The following is a 14,586-nucleotide window of genomic DNA, read 5'->3' on the forward strand; positions in this document are numbered from 1 at the left end:
CCGGTTTAAATAAATAGCGTAATACCCTCACATCTTCGAAAGGGCGGATCAAAATTACCATAAAACAGGCTAATCGGGATGTACACTTGAGTTTTGCTAAAGGTTCTTCAGCCACTCTTCATCGTTACAGAATATACAATTTTCTGTTTTTATGGCGTTACTTAAAGTTATTCACAAAATTTAAAATGACCCCCCCCCCCCCATCCTCTCTCAGCTAAAGTACACTAAAACAATGTTTACATTTGATAAGCTCCTTTTTGGTAAGTCATTAATAACAATGTACAAACATCTGTAGTAAATAAGATAAGTAAGTGTCATATATCAAGATAAGTGAAGGTATATATTCAACTGGTGATAACAGAGAGGTCAGTTAAACAACTTTTATACAGGCCAGCTGGTTATATAAATATGGACACTACAGGATTGCCGATTACGGTAAGAACACTAACTGTATGGTTATAGATTCCTTGGGCTGACCAACTGAGCTGACAGTGGCTCAACTAGGTGATTTGGTCGATTCAAACAGTCCCTATAGACGTTGGGCCATTGTGGACTGAATGATAATAGTGCAGCTCATAGGATCGTTCTGGGTACAAATCGGGTTGGGTGCAATTCGATATTTTCTGTAAATGTACTCAAGAGAATAAATAACATCAACTGAAAATGGATATCACATTACCTTACTTTCAATACAAAGTGGAAGATCTACAAGTGTCCCATGTGGCTGTTTTTCAATGAATTTGCTTGCTTTGCTGCTATTAGTCGAATGTTAGAAAGTTAGGTTTTCTAATCCAGCTGCCCTGTCCCATTTCATTGAGGTCGACCGAGTTACCTGGAAATTCAACCCAGTTTCTACTTGGTGTCCGGGTGAGGATATTATGTCTTAAACACGTGATTGTCGTGAAGATTGTTCTGATCATTTTATATATTTCATAGCAGTGTATAGAGGAAAGACTGTCTAGCAAGGCAGAGGAATTCCTGAACGGTCCACCTGATATTTTACAAGATGAAGCCTATATTGTTAACGTCGATCTGTATGATAAAAGTAATAACCCCGATGGATTTATTAAACTTGGAATATCAGAGAGCAGACTATGTGAGGATCTGATGATAGCCAAGGTATGGTATCAATCATTTATGAATAACTTATTATTATTCCGGGATTTGAAATGCCTAATGTATCACATAGTGTGAACATCACCTACTTAGATATGTCATAATATATATATAGAGAATACCTTTAACCTTGTGCTAGCACGTCGTTTGAATAACATTGGATAGAATCTTGGGTATTTGGGAACCCCTAATATATAATGGAAATTTTGAACAAAAGAACTTGAAATATATTCCCAGGTGTGGCAAATAATACTTTATAAAGACTCCTTGTTGACCAAATCAATTATTCAAGATGATAGTTATATCGATATGCGAAAGTCATTCTGTCTTCAAGCCAAACCTATAATCTAGAATATTACATAAGGGTCGGGTTGTGATCTAGGGATGAGCAGAGTGCATCTGTTTTGATTCAATTATTGACCAATTGGTCAATATTTTAAAAGTAGCTTGCTTAACTTGATATGGTTATAACATTTATTGATAATTTGAAAATTATATATAAAAAAACTCAAATTTGACCTACTGGGGTACTTCAGGACCCCCGAGATTCCATAGGTGTTATAGTCAATTTTTAACCAAAATGGCCCAAAAATTAGTTGAAATATCCCTTACAAAGTGGTCAAAATGGTACCAAATAATTTTTTATTTCATTGAACAACTTTAACAATAAATGATATATTAATGTTTTGACAGTATGTTGTTTGTATTTCGGTGCCGAAATATGTGTAGAGGGATTGGATCAGGGACCAATAAGATAGTGGTGTTTTGGTCGTATCACGGCATATCCTGTCGGGAAAAAATATCAAGAGTTGTTGGCATATTATTAGTGCAGCAAGGTAATTTCACCAACTGACCTGTATTTATATTGAACAGGTCTCATCTTGGTAAAATATTATTCATATTGAATATATCCATAAATTTATTTAATAATTTGAATTAATTGGTGTGTATAAGAGATTAATCTTAATCTTTGAAATGATGTACTGTGTCAATGTTTATTATCGATCAAATGTTCTGTATATTACTTGGCTGTCATGGAAAAATTTGACTTGGTTTAAACAGTATTTATTTCAAAACAAATATACACATCATCACTTCAATAAGCTATAAACTACTGTGTTTTTTCTTTCATTAATCATCACATAAGATACAAACTATTATTATTATTAGTCTTTGATAATCACTCAGATAAGCTACTAATTATAATTAATTATCAAAGTTAGAATATTTTTAAACTAGGGACATTTTTAATTTTGAGGGTGGGGGGGGGGGGGGATCATTTCGACCAATGATTTTGGTTGAAATTAAAGAGTAATTTTCGGTTTAGTGCCAAATTGACATAACCTAAGATAACTTAGGAGTAGATTACAATCTAATTTTATTCACTGAAATCCAGTATTAGCACTGCATTTATCTGGGGTCGAAATGTACCCCAACATACTAGCATGGTGTGTTTCAATTTATAAGGGTAACATATCCGCTAATTGTGATTGTTGCACAGTAGACTGATCATGAACAGGTTAAAAATTCATTCAGCTATAATGTTTGAAATAACCAAACTGCTATCTTCGATGGCATTTTGGAAATTCGAAAAAAATCGGTGCTGGGGTCCCGAAATACCCCAAGTTCTAGCACAAGGGTTAACTTTAAAAGAAAATACCCCCTGTTCCCTAGAATAGATTCGAATATTTGGCAGTAGTCCCTCCCAATCCAAAGTTTTGCAGTCGCCATTGGAAACCTGCCACTGTTATTTATAGATGAAAGAACTACAGAAAACGGAAGAAGATGCTAGTTTAGTGTATTACAGTGACACTAGAGGCTCACCAAAGTGAGTAACTTGCTGCACAGTATTCAGTACATAACCCAACAACACTAACGTCTAGTGTCTAGTTATAGTTTGACATGGATAAAGTCTTTTTTAAAAAGTGCTGTACAAAGCTGGTACAAACGACTTTTCGTTGGTCAATAAACAGTGATGCGAATCTAAGGTTTTGTAAGTTTAAATGGGACTTTCTTTTCATTGAACTCCTACAATTCTGTTGCTGTGAGCTCCTCTAAACCATCCCATACCAATCCGAACTAAGATCCAAAGAATCGCCACTGTACACAAGTCTGAAAGCTGTGTAATAACGTGGCTTCGATTCATGTAATCTAAGTTACATATCGTACATTCCAGATTCAGAACAGCTATGAAGAGATTTCTAGAAAGATTTTTTAAACCAAATCATGCAATTGATATTGAACAAGTTAGTCTTATTCTTTAAAATAAAAATTGTTCGCTTTAGCACGTCTATTCACACATAGATTACTATGGTTACATAGATTACTATGGTTACATAGATTACTATGGTTACATAGATTACTATGGTTATATAGATTACTATGGTTACATAGATTATTATGGTTACATAGATTACTATGGTTACATAGATTACTATGGTTATATAGATTACTATGGTTACATAGATTACTATGGTTACATAGATTACAAACTGTTTGTTATAACTGTATAGACAACACATATGATTGATGGCTTTTATAAACATTGTTGACTCTTAAGAAGTTTATTTTTTAGAGGGTTAAATTTATAAATTTATTTACTGCTAACAATTAGTCAACTCTGTGTTTAATCAACCCTTGGAAACAAATTTAATTTGATCAAATAAATACATAGATATAAATAGCATATTTTAGAAATATTCTAGGTATAATTTATGACGTTTTTGATGTACATTGTAGTTACATTCTATGGCACCAACGTCTATGCTGGAAATGCTAGCATTTTGTTTGGCAGACCCAGGAGGTTAGTACGGGTTCACTTTCACTGCAACACCTTGTGCCATTCTTCGACTTGGATTGATATCCATTGTGGAGAGTCCATACTCATATTATAATATTCGCTTGCCAATTGTCATTGGGTCTGATTTGAAGAGGTGATTTAAAGGCGACTTGTGGCTGACAATTTGACCGGGGTCTTCTTTTGGTGTTGTAGGACAATTGACTTCACGCCATTTGACCATGGCCAAAATGTTGTACCACCTCCTTGGTCAGAGCATCCTTTATCGTAACCATAAATAACAATAATAATAATAAATAGTTCAGTTGTCTGAAGATAGCAAGTTCTGTTTTATGATTTCTTCTATTTATTTTACATGGTTCATAATTAGGTTCAATGAAATTTGCAGGTGGGTTCACTGGAATATTGAAAATATTATTGATAGTAAATAACTATGTGTGTATTTCAGAGTATATTATGACCCCGTCACCGTTTTATTATAATTTTTATGCGGATGTTATGTCTAGAGCTGGGGTGGACATCGTAACAGTACCTGTAGCTGGAATGGTAAGACTGTTAATAGGAAATAAAAATAAATTCTGCCAACCACTGCCAAATGGAATAAAGCCATTCAGTAATTGAAATAAAAAAACTAATTGACTGAAAGAGTCGAAGTAGTTTTATGTAGGGAGTAAAATTCTTGAATATCCTTTACATTCATTAGTAAAATGAAACGAAGTTTTACGTCATACTTTTCTGCGACTATTTGGGCTAATGAAAACTGGCATTGCCATGTTTATGTAGTGTGCAATGAGATAACAATGAGATAACTTTTGCCAGAACAGAGGCATAATCGGTCACTCCGACCTGCATCACTGAAAGGAGGGAACCAAGTTTATAAATTTGAAGATATTATCTCGACCTAGGATTGAATCCTGTTCCTTCAGGTAAGCGAGCAAGCTTTCATTAGTAAAAGTGTGTATTGTTGGTTATAAGACTATTTGCACATGTCATACCATGATGAAATTTGTGAATTCTGCCCCTCTTTCAGGACATCCACGATGGTAATTTGGTATAATTATTAACTCATATGAAATATGACAATACCCTTGACCCACAATAAACTTAGGATAGGAAATTGTAAGAGTGATCTTTCGTATACTAATGGTTATTTTATGTTAATCAACTAGAAAATTATGTATGTGTATACTGTTATGGTCGTGTTAATATGACGTATTTTAGGTTTCCTCTGTGGTAGGGGTTTTATGTACATTTAATTTAGGTGCTGGTATTGCTGATCATAGTCTGAGCGAACTTGCCCCTCCGAACAATCAAGCATGGCTACGGGAAATTGAGTGCATGAACCTAGGAACCTTGGCCGAATAACCATTTCGGAAATGCCTTACATTTCACATATTATTCCAGTGATTGGCATTATGTGGGATTCGGGCAAACCTCAAAGAATAAATGAAATATTAAAATTAGATTGTAAGGTACCCTCACATCATAGCGATGTTACGTTTGGTTGTGAATCGCTACGATGTAATGGCACCTTAAGAAAATGATATTTCTGTGCTTTGCATAGAAAAAGTTTGGTTGTTGTTTATGATACATGTACACACAGGACAAAGGTTCATCTGTATCAATCAGTATGGAGCAAATGGAAGCAAGTTACCAAGCAGCAACACAACAGGTAAATCATAGTTTTATGTACATCGCCTCCAGTAATTTCATAAAATATCACTCAATTAACATGACCTTAGCAAGTGGTTCAACAGTCTGATGGTTGTTACTATCGGAACAAGGCATAACTTGTTATTGCTCATTGTTCACTTGATTGATATCTATCAGCTGACAATAATGCAAATCAACTTCTGGAATGCAATCTATGCAAATTATCTGATGTCTGGTGTTTTCTATAACCTGCCAATAGTGCTGCAATGAAATGCTAACTGAAACATATAAAATATAGACGTGCCTTATATTTGTTGACTGGCCCTGTTTAACACTACAGGGTGGCTCGGTGAGTTAGATGCTTACCAGTTGCACTGTGGAGAGTTCAATCCAGACATAGGTCTTATTAATAATACAGGTGGCAAATGATCTTTCGTATGGGCCAATGAATCGAGAACCATGTGCTACATGAGGTCGTTAGATAACCTACAATCGAAAAGGAGTGGGCTCGCGCCATGTGAAATTCGCTCATTGCACACTACATGCAGTTGCTCGTTATCAGTACCATAATCAAGTGCAGTAAAATGGTACTTACAACTCCATTTTATTTTTTTCAGGGAAAAAGGATCCGGGCTATTATCATATTTAATCCTCACAATCCAGTTGGTTATATTCTCACCAAACATCAGATTCTGAATATACTTCACTTTTCTAATAAGTAAGTACAAGAGCAAACATGAAACAGGGTAAGAGTATGGCATCCCAACGTTTAAAGGTATACTACATCTTAGGATGACCAAGAAATCGAAATGTTTAAACCAAAGTGAGTCTTTGTTTATTATTGTACTTACCTGATGCCAAAGCTATACGACAGAGTCCCTCTATAATCTATAAATCCATAAAACTAAGTAATAATCTATTGAACTTATTACAGTAAAACGCTTCTAAGCGTGGTATATTTTTGACACCAGGTAGTTTAATGGATATCATGTTATATATATATATGAAATATTCTTTAGTCATGACATCTGATCAGTTTAACTGATGAATATTTACACTTGTACTCTTATTGACCAAGTTTGAGACTTTAAAGTTATGTCCATTCTGAGAGGTAGTATTCCAATAATGCAGCGTTTTGTAAAATCCCATGCATATAAGATGGAAGGTCCTGGATAGAGCTAATAACTAGATAACAAACAATCGTGAATAGAAATTGCAAGAAACAGAGATTTTCAATAAAAATAGGTTAAGCATTTCTATAATTGTGTCCTCGATATATACTTAAACATCTCAGAAAACCTCATTACAATTTCGTTAAAGAGACAAGTTCGCCATCCGTTGACCAATCGTCCCTTAGCTTCAGAAATAGGAATTCCTTTAGCTAAGCCAATCAGTAATGATGCTCGCAATTCACCGTCGAAATTTGAGCCCTCAAATCCGTGTGTGCGATTTTCGTACATTTTTAGTTCTCCTGAAGACTATTTACACATATTCAACCTCCAAAAATGGCGAACCTGACACTTATTGTGAAGATGTTGTTTTGTCCTGTTTCCAGATATAAGCTACATGTAATATTCGATGAAATCTATGCACTATCAGTGTTCAACCAAGCCGAGTTCACCAGTGTTCTTTCATTAGATGTTCCCGATCCCCAGCGGTTACATTTTATCTACGGCTTGAGTAAGGTAAGCTATGCGTTGGGTTACACAATCTATTAAAAAATAAATTACCATTTCGTTTTTGTTTTCTGATATGTAATCGTAATTTAATTAAATTGAAGATAACAGGGACAATGATTTCCTTTTTTTTTTAAAGATAACCAAGGGCAATGAACAATATGAACATATCAACAGTTAATCACCCTCTCTAACAGACTTAAGTTGACTCTTGGTTTTTCATAAGCTAAATAACAAGCAGAAGTGTATCACTCTGTTGTACAAGGATATATTATGGATCATGAAAACAATTTTATGAGTCTTGTATTTTGTAGGATTTCGGTTTGTCTGGTTATCGAATGGGAATACTGTACTCCAGAAACAAGAGGGTTTTAAAGTTCTGTAGATTTATGGGAAACAGAGCTCTATCTGCTGGTCCTATTGATTTCAGATCTTCACATCTTCTTGATGATCTAGGTTTGTTATTTCAATGCTTTGTACAAACTGAAATTTCAGCAGTAAAAAAGTGGTTAAGACGTTACCTTCATACCGAAATCAAACTGGTTCACGAAAGTGTTACATGGAATGTTTGAAAACATCATCGATTGCTAATTGCTCCTGTTTACAATTCAGACTGGATAGAGAACGTCTATGTTCCTACTCATCAATCGAGGCTACAGGAAGTTTTTAACAAAAGTAAGAGCAGAGTAGAAAAACTTGGTTTATATGTCTTCCCAGCTCAATCCTGCTTCTTTCTCTGGATCTATTTTGGAAAGGTGAGGATCCTATTCCCTTCATGTTCACAATGTCAAGATATTACGAACTCTGCGTTATATCATGACTACCATGGCCGATATTCTTGCATCAGGGAATACAGCGATTTGATTGATCGTACGCCAGCGAATACAGCCATTCAGAGCCCTCCACAGAAAAACTGTAAACCTTATTGCCTACTGTTAACATACTTTCTGCGATAATTGGTTGTATTCGCTACCGTACGACCCAATCAAATCCTTGCATTTACAAACATCCATGATAGCAGAAAGGATGCTTTTGGAGTCAAAGTATAAGACGGAGTTTGTATTAGCTTACTTACATGAATACATTAGAAGTTTGAATAATGTTATTTACCGGCATATCGTTTCCAAGTGGAGTCAACCAAAGCAATAATCAAGATAAATTATTCAGCAAAAAAATATTTATCTTTTTTACCTTTTTTATTTTAGATTAAAACAGAATCGGAAAATAACATTACATTGGTATGATAGGGTGTATCCTGACAATAGGTTGATTGTAGGTCAATTATTATTTTCTTAAACTGTTATTGTGTAATTTCTAGTTTATGAGGCAGAAGAGTGTGGAAGAAGAAAGAAGAATTGGTCTGTTAATGATAAAAAATAAGATATTTCTGTGTTCAGGCGAGGCCAATTTCTCACCAGCACCTGGTTGGTTCAGACTCACTGTCACTGTCGATCAGGACGAGCTCGAAATAGGTAGGTAAATATCTTTGTTTACAACGAAGTGCAACAATTCGGTTCCCAGACCGACCAGATCAGTGGTGGGAAAACGGATTTGATTTGAGCGAGGTTCAAGGTATCGCTATCAGGATAAATAAACCAAGTACTAACGATCTGAACCGCAAAACGAAACCCGAATTTCAAAACAACATTTTTGGCAATCGTTTTGAGTAAAAATGGTATATAAAAAGAAAGCTTACGTACCAATCGTTTAAATGAAACCCAAAAAGGACATTTGTAGCCGCTAATGAACCTTTCACATGAGGAAGTGCATAAATCATAAATAAGGAAAAGTGGTATCAGGAAGGAAGCATACCCTGTATGGCACCGCAACCCGCTCAATTTTACACACAAGTGCCTGCAATGACTACGTTATCATATTTCGATATGCATGTAAATCGGAGTTGGAAACGTGACTGAAGGAAGGAGTTGATGAGCGTATCAGAAGGATTCCAATATAACATAATCCATATTCATTCTTGCAGGTTTACAAAGGTTAGAGAACGTGGTTACTGAATTGGAATTGGAGAACATAAATATCGGTATTCACAAGTTACCAGAATGAAGTGAAGTCAGTAATTCAAGAAAACCATAGGTGACTCAAATAATAACAAGCTTTATAAGCCACTGCATGCATAAGAAAACACATTAGATCTTTGTCTAATTATAATAATGGAGTAAATAAATATATCAATTTTCTTTTGTGATTGTAGATCACAGTTGTACATTTTTAACATAATATAATAGCCATTCGGAGAAAGTCAACACAAAATCATTAACGTCAGTCAGTGTTAGTTAATATAACGACCGGAAAAAAAATAGTTATTCTTTGCGTTTTGTTTGTTTTTATTTGCTGCACAAATCTGAATTGGAATAAACAGGAAATGGCATGTTTCTAGAAGTGCAAATACAAATAAATAGGTATGCCAAAAATCATATTCATATAAGTACCGCAGTAGAAGTTTTAAAGATGGGTTTCCTTATTTTTTATGTCAAATTAAGCAAACTATGTGATTAATTGGTGTTTCTAATGAATTATCATGTATTCTTAATCATATTGCATATAAATGAAAATAAGGAAACCTATCTTTAAATAATCCGATTAGGATGTATACTTCAAGACCTTTATCTTCTGAATTGATGCCTCGATGGGTCTTGAGTGGTACCAATTTCCTGTTTAAATTAAGACTAAATGCTATGATGGGCAAAAGCGTCTATCATAATGGACAATACAATAGGGTTAACAATAACCGTTCAAAATATAAAAAAGAGAAGTCAGCAGAGAACAGAAGAGTGCTATACAGACTATATCAATAATAATAACAGCTGCCAGAATTCTTCCCAAAGTAACTATAAATCTATAACAACATTATTAGTTTGTTCTGTATCAGCGTCTCGGACTGGATCATCTAAAATTGAATGTTCTGGCTTAGTACGATCTATAATAGAAGATCTAGGTTCAGTCGATAACTCGTCGTCTTCAAATAGAAAACTTCGTTCGGGACTTTAAGCAAAACTGAAAATAATTTGATTTTTTAGGAACAGTTGTTATTTTGGCATTAATTTCTCTCTGGTCAACCTAGGTTGTCTTTTACCTGAGTTTTCACAGTGCATCACAGCTTGATGTCATAATATTTACAAAAATCAAAGATAATACTTAATTGTACAACTCGTGTCTTTTACTATAGCAATAATCAGTCGATCATAAATTAACTCTACAACAATAGAACGTTACTGACGGTTACTCCATATCATCATTTAAGATACATGTATTAGCCTTACCTGTTGAATTTCTACATCCACTACAATCTAAAGATATATCTGACAGGACTTGCCGTGTATATGCTATAAAGGAAAAATTATAAATCTTATGGAAAAAAATATCAAAACATATAACTAAAGCTACACGTGGCACAGAGTGGGACTTTGTTAATGGGTCAATTTGCAAAGAAACCTTCTAGACTTATTAAGAGCAGTTAAAAATGAAATTGGCCGTTTTTGGAGTATATGAAAGTAAAAGCAGATAGCCTATGAATAAAACTTGTTTCCTTGTTTTGAACTGGGCTTTAAGGACAAGTTTGCTAGATACTGTGCAATTTCATTATCTTTTAACCACATATATTCTGTCAGAGTTATGCTCTGACCCCAAAATTGTGCAAAGAGTCGGGTTTACCAATTCAGACTTAACGCATTAACAAAAAGGAATTTACGAACCGAAATCCAGATAGTTGAAAAATAAAAACCTTACCAAATATTTTAAAATATAACACATCTTCTATATCCGGTTCCATTCTCCAGTTTAATGGATGTACCGATGTCATAATAAAAGACTTTAAACAATGTAGTATCACTTGTAGAACAACCAAACATATGAAAAGTTTCCGGGAGAAATTCATTTTAAATGAATGAAGCCAGTGCCTGATATCAGCGAACTTGAACTAGTTATAGAACAGCCACAGTCGATTTTATATCCAATATGATTCTCTCCAGAAAAAATAGAAAGCTGTAAGGGCAGATTGCATTTCTTTGTTACTTGATAGATCGAAGATGAATGATTCTGAAACAAAGTAACAATTCACTATAATGTCAGTTTCTTCTTCTCAAATCCAAATTGAAATAGCCGATAACAACCAAATAATAGCAGTTTTTGGAATGTAAAAGATGGAAATAGTAAAGAGACTGTAAAGAGGTTTCCAAAAAATTTATGCGTATCGGGGACATTGATAGCACCAATTTGCTATTTGTCTATTGTTCACGTAATTCCACTTCAAACAAGCGTTTGATGACGTCACTATTCGCAAAATACACTGTAACACATAAGGACTTTAGTGCCCCCGATACACATAAACAATTTCGAAGACCTCGTTACAGTCCCTTTAGATAAGTAAGATTAATAAGTAAAAAGGTTTTTAATATCTATGACATGGTTATTTTATTTCAAGATATCATTAGATTGCATAGGGCAAATCGGAAGATGATTTCAGTTTAATTATACCCCCATTATCAATGTTCTTTTACCCCAAAATACACACGGGACAGATACGATGTAAAGAAGTTAGAATGACATTTTAAGACACCCTGTTGATGTATCGAACAACTATATAGAATGCTTTGTAATGACAAACAAAATTAGATATAATAAAGTAAACATTAAACAATCTCTAGACTGACTCGAATGACAGAGAAATGGAATATTCACCTATCTTTTTGTCCTTGTTCTTAACCTCTCTTGGATGTTTATTTCACGGGAATTTTTAAACGAACAGTTTTTATACACTTAAATTCGATCCCATATGTTTAAAATAGAGTTACTCCCCTGACATGTTTCATAGCTGTCTATGCCCACGAGAAGTCGAGAGACGAGAAAAAGGCGAGAAAGCGAGAGTAAAAAGGACTTTTTCCTCGCCTTTTTTCTCGCCTTTTTCTTCGCCCTTTTTTCTCCCCTCTCGTGGGCGAGAAGTCGAGAGTAGATATGGCTGCAATCGGCTTCCATAGTCTAATGGACAGATATCAGAATCACTGGCACCTGTTTTCATAGGATGTCCATCAGGTTCCATTTGGATCACGTAATTTTTATCCTTACAACTCATATTGAAAACTGACTCTTCTCCACAACCACATAAAAAACACGACAGTGTATTATCGCCGTTAGAGCGCAGTTGTATCATACCACTTGAATCTGAAATAAGAAAAAACGTATTTCAGTAATTCGATTGGTTAAAACAGAGGTCATCAGATCAGGGCAAAGATTAATAATGAGAAAAAAAAACCTAATTTGCAGTGGCCAAGTAAAAATAAAAAATCAAAAAAAATTAACGAAAGTTTAGTCCAGATTTTATTAGACTGGAATTTGAAAAATAAAGTGATTCAAAATAATCTTTATCTGTTTGCATTTCACATCACTGTTATTGAGACAAAATTCTGTGTGAATCATGCGTGGGAAGGCTAAACTAAAATATAAAATTTACCTGTATAAGCGGACAGAACCAACAACAAACTTATTAAAAACTTCATTGTTTCTCTCGGAGTGTTTCTCTTTTGTTTGTTGAAGTAGATATAAAACGTGTAAAAATATTATGTTATAAACATTCCAGGATGTGTCCTACATATAGGTTGATTATTATAACGATATATATCATTCAAACTTCAAATTAAGGTTATATATACTATCTATTATAGTCTATGGTTCATAGGAGATATAATATTTTTTAATAACCAACAAAATATTTCCTTTCATTGGTTTTATGTGAATATCACTTCTCATTATATTCATTGCGCAATTATGCAAAAGCTGTGACAAACTTTGTACCCAAAATTGAATTCATTGTTTTGATTGGGGAAAATGTAAGCTTGACCAATCAAGTTTGGTTTTGCTAACGCTCTTCGACTTTTGACAGGCGACCACAGTAAACTAAAATTAAAAATGACCAAATGTTGCAATTTCATTGTGACACCTATTCTTTAAGAGGAACGCCAACAGAAGAACAACGGGATCATTTTAATTTCCTCAAAGCTCTGGAGTGTGCTGACTTGGGTAAGGGAATTGCATGATGCTAAATTATTACAACTTCTACTAAATACATATACATATAACATAAAGTGAATATATCAATGAAATATAATATAAATAATTAAATAAACTTAGTTATTTAACGAACAGTTGTTGGTATCCGATTATTATAACTACATTCAGGCATTAGCGAGAGTTTCTGCACCAGACAAAAAATGTTCGAAAAATGAAAGCTGTGCAGGAGTAGGATTTCTGTCCAAGGGTAATATGCACTATATATTATACTAAAAACTTACATATAAAAATTTAAGAAACTAAATCACAATATTCAAAGTAATTAAATAATTTTTAAATGATTCAGTTAGATTATATATTTTAAGATATTTATCCTCTAATTTTCAGCCTCGATGTATGTGGGGTTCATTTACTTGTTAACCTGTTTAAAGGGACTGTTTAACAATCGTACCTTAGTCTCAGCAAGCTTTTAATTAAGCTAATCAATATAATAGTGTTCACAGCTCACCTTCGAAATTGGGTCCTTGATCCAGTCCTGTTGAACCCTAGTCTTATATGACTTGAAACACTGATGTGTATAATAATGTTAAGGAACAACTATTATTGTTAATTTATGAAGTTTTCTTCGAGTTTTCCGGTCACCCATGCAGTACGATTGGTCCAGTTTTGGTCGCCCTAAGAACTCAAATGGTGGGCTATTAGTGAACATTTATAAAGAAAACTTCATAAATTAACAATTACATATTCTTTAACAGTTGCACTTAACTGCTACTGATATGACCATTTCAAGTTCCCTAGACACGTTTCTAATAAAATCTATGCGGTAGGTTCATTTTAATTTTATTCCTTTCATGGAGATGTTACCACTCTTGTCGAAAGACATGTTCAAGTCGAAAGACATTTTCGATTCCGTGGCGATCTCAGCGGTGATTATTGGCGAAGGTAGCGCCCAACATACAATATCTGACGCTTCCTACACGCTTATGGCAACATTAACACTCTGCCTCCCCTGAATTACTTTCCCTTGTAACACAGGTTATTTAACTGTCTTTTCAACAACGATACCTGTCCTGAAAACTGGTCAACAAGTATTATACTGCCTCTGTATAAACGAGGGATCCGAGTATTCCTAACTATAGGGGTATTTCGCTTATTAATTCTGTATCTAAAATTTTGATTTCTGTTATACATAATAGGTTAGTAAAATGGTCTGATGAGAATAACTTGTTAGTTGAAGAACATGTTGGTTTTCGTAAATGTTATTCAACTTCTGAATGTTTATTTTAAACTGTCTAATACAAAAATATATGTCTGAAGCTAAAG

General features: G+C 34.2%; 2 protein-coding genes across 2 annotated transcripts; one reads left to right on the forward strand and one right to left on the reverse strand.

The window, feature by feature from the left end:
• The first annotated feature begins 392 nt into the window (after nt 1-392).
• LOTGIDRAFT_190920 (hypothetical protein) lies at nt 393-9,568 on the forward strand. Its single transcript, XM_009058829.1, has 13 exons — nt 393-435; nt 937-1,119; nt 2,874-2,944; nt 3,293-3,362; nt 3,856-3,919; nt 4,362-4,459; nt 5,517-5,585; nt 6,184-6,284; nt 7,122-7,251; nt 7,557-7,698; nt 7,855-7,997; nt 8,561-8,714; nt 9,224-9,568. The coding sequence occupies exons 1-13, from the start codon at nt 409-411 to the stop codon at nt 9,301-9,303; spliced, it is 1,332 nt and encodes a 443-aa protein (XP_009057077.1). The 5' UTR covers nt 393-408; the 3' UTR covers nt 9,304-9,568.
• Nucleotides 9,569-12,064: 2,496 nt separating this feature from the next.
• On the reverse strand, nt 12,065-12,752 carry LOTGIDRAFT_162803 (hypothetical protein; the record flags this gene model as incomplete). Its single annotated transcript, XM_009058830.1, has 2 exons — nt 12,065-12,417; nt 12,707-12,752. The coding sequence occupies 2 exons, from the start codon at nt 12,750-12,752 to the stop codon at nt 12,065-12,067; spliced, it is 399 nt and encodes a 132-aa protein (XP_009057078.1).
• Nucleotides 12,753-14,586: the final 1,834 nt, after the last annotated feature.

The sequence above is a fragment of the Lottia gigantea genome, assembly GCF_000327385.1.
Source record: "Lottia gigantea unplaced genomic scaffold LOTGIsca_36, whole genome shotgun sequence".
In the NCBI taxonomy this organism is placed as follows: domain Eukaryota; kingdom Metazoa; phylum Mollusca; class Gastropoda; family Lottiidae; genus Lottia; species Lottia gigantea.

Excerpts from the sequence above, each read along its gene's own strand:
- LOTGIDRAFT_190920 (XM_009058829.1), top strand. The coding sequence starts at position 409 with ATGGACACTACAGGATTGCCGATTACG. Across the intron at positions 6,285-7,121 it reads ATACTTCACTTTTCTAATAA|ATATAAGCTACATGTAATAT; the intron begins GTAAGTACAAGA and ends TCCTGTTTCCAG. Across the intron at positions 7,998-8,560 it reads TCTGGATCTATTTTGGAAAG|TTTATGAGGCAGAAGAGTGT; the intron begins GTGAGGATCCTA and ends TGTAATTTCTAG.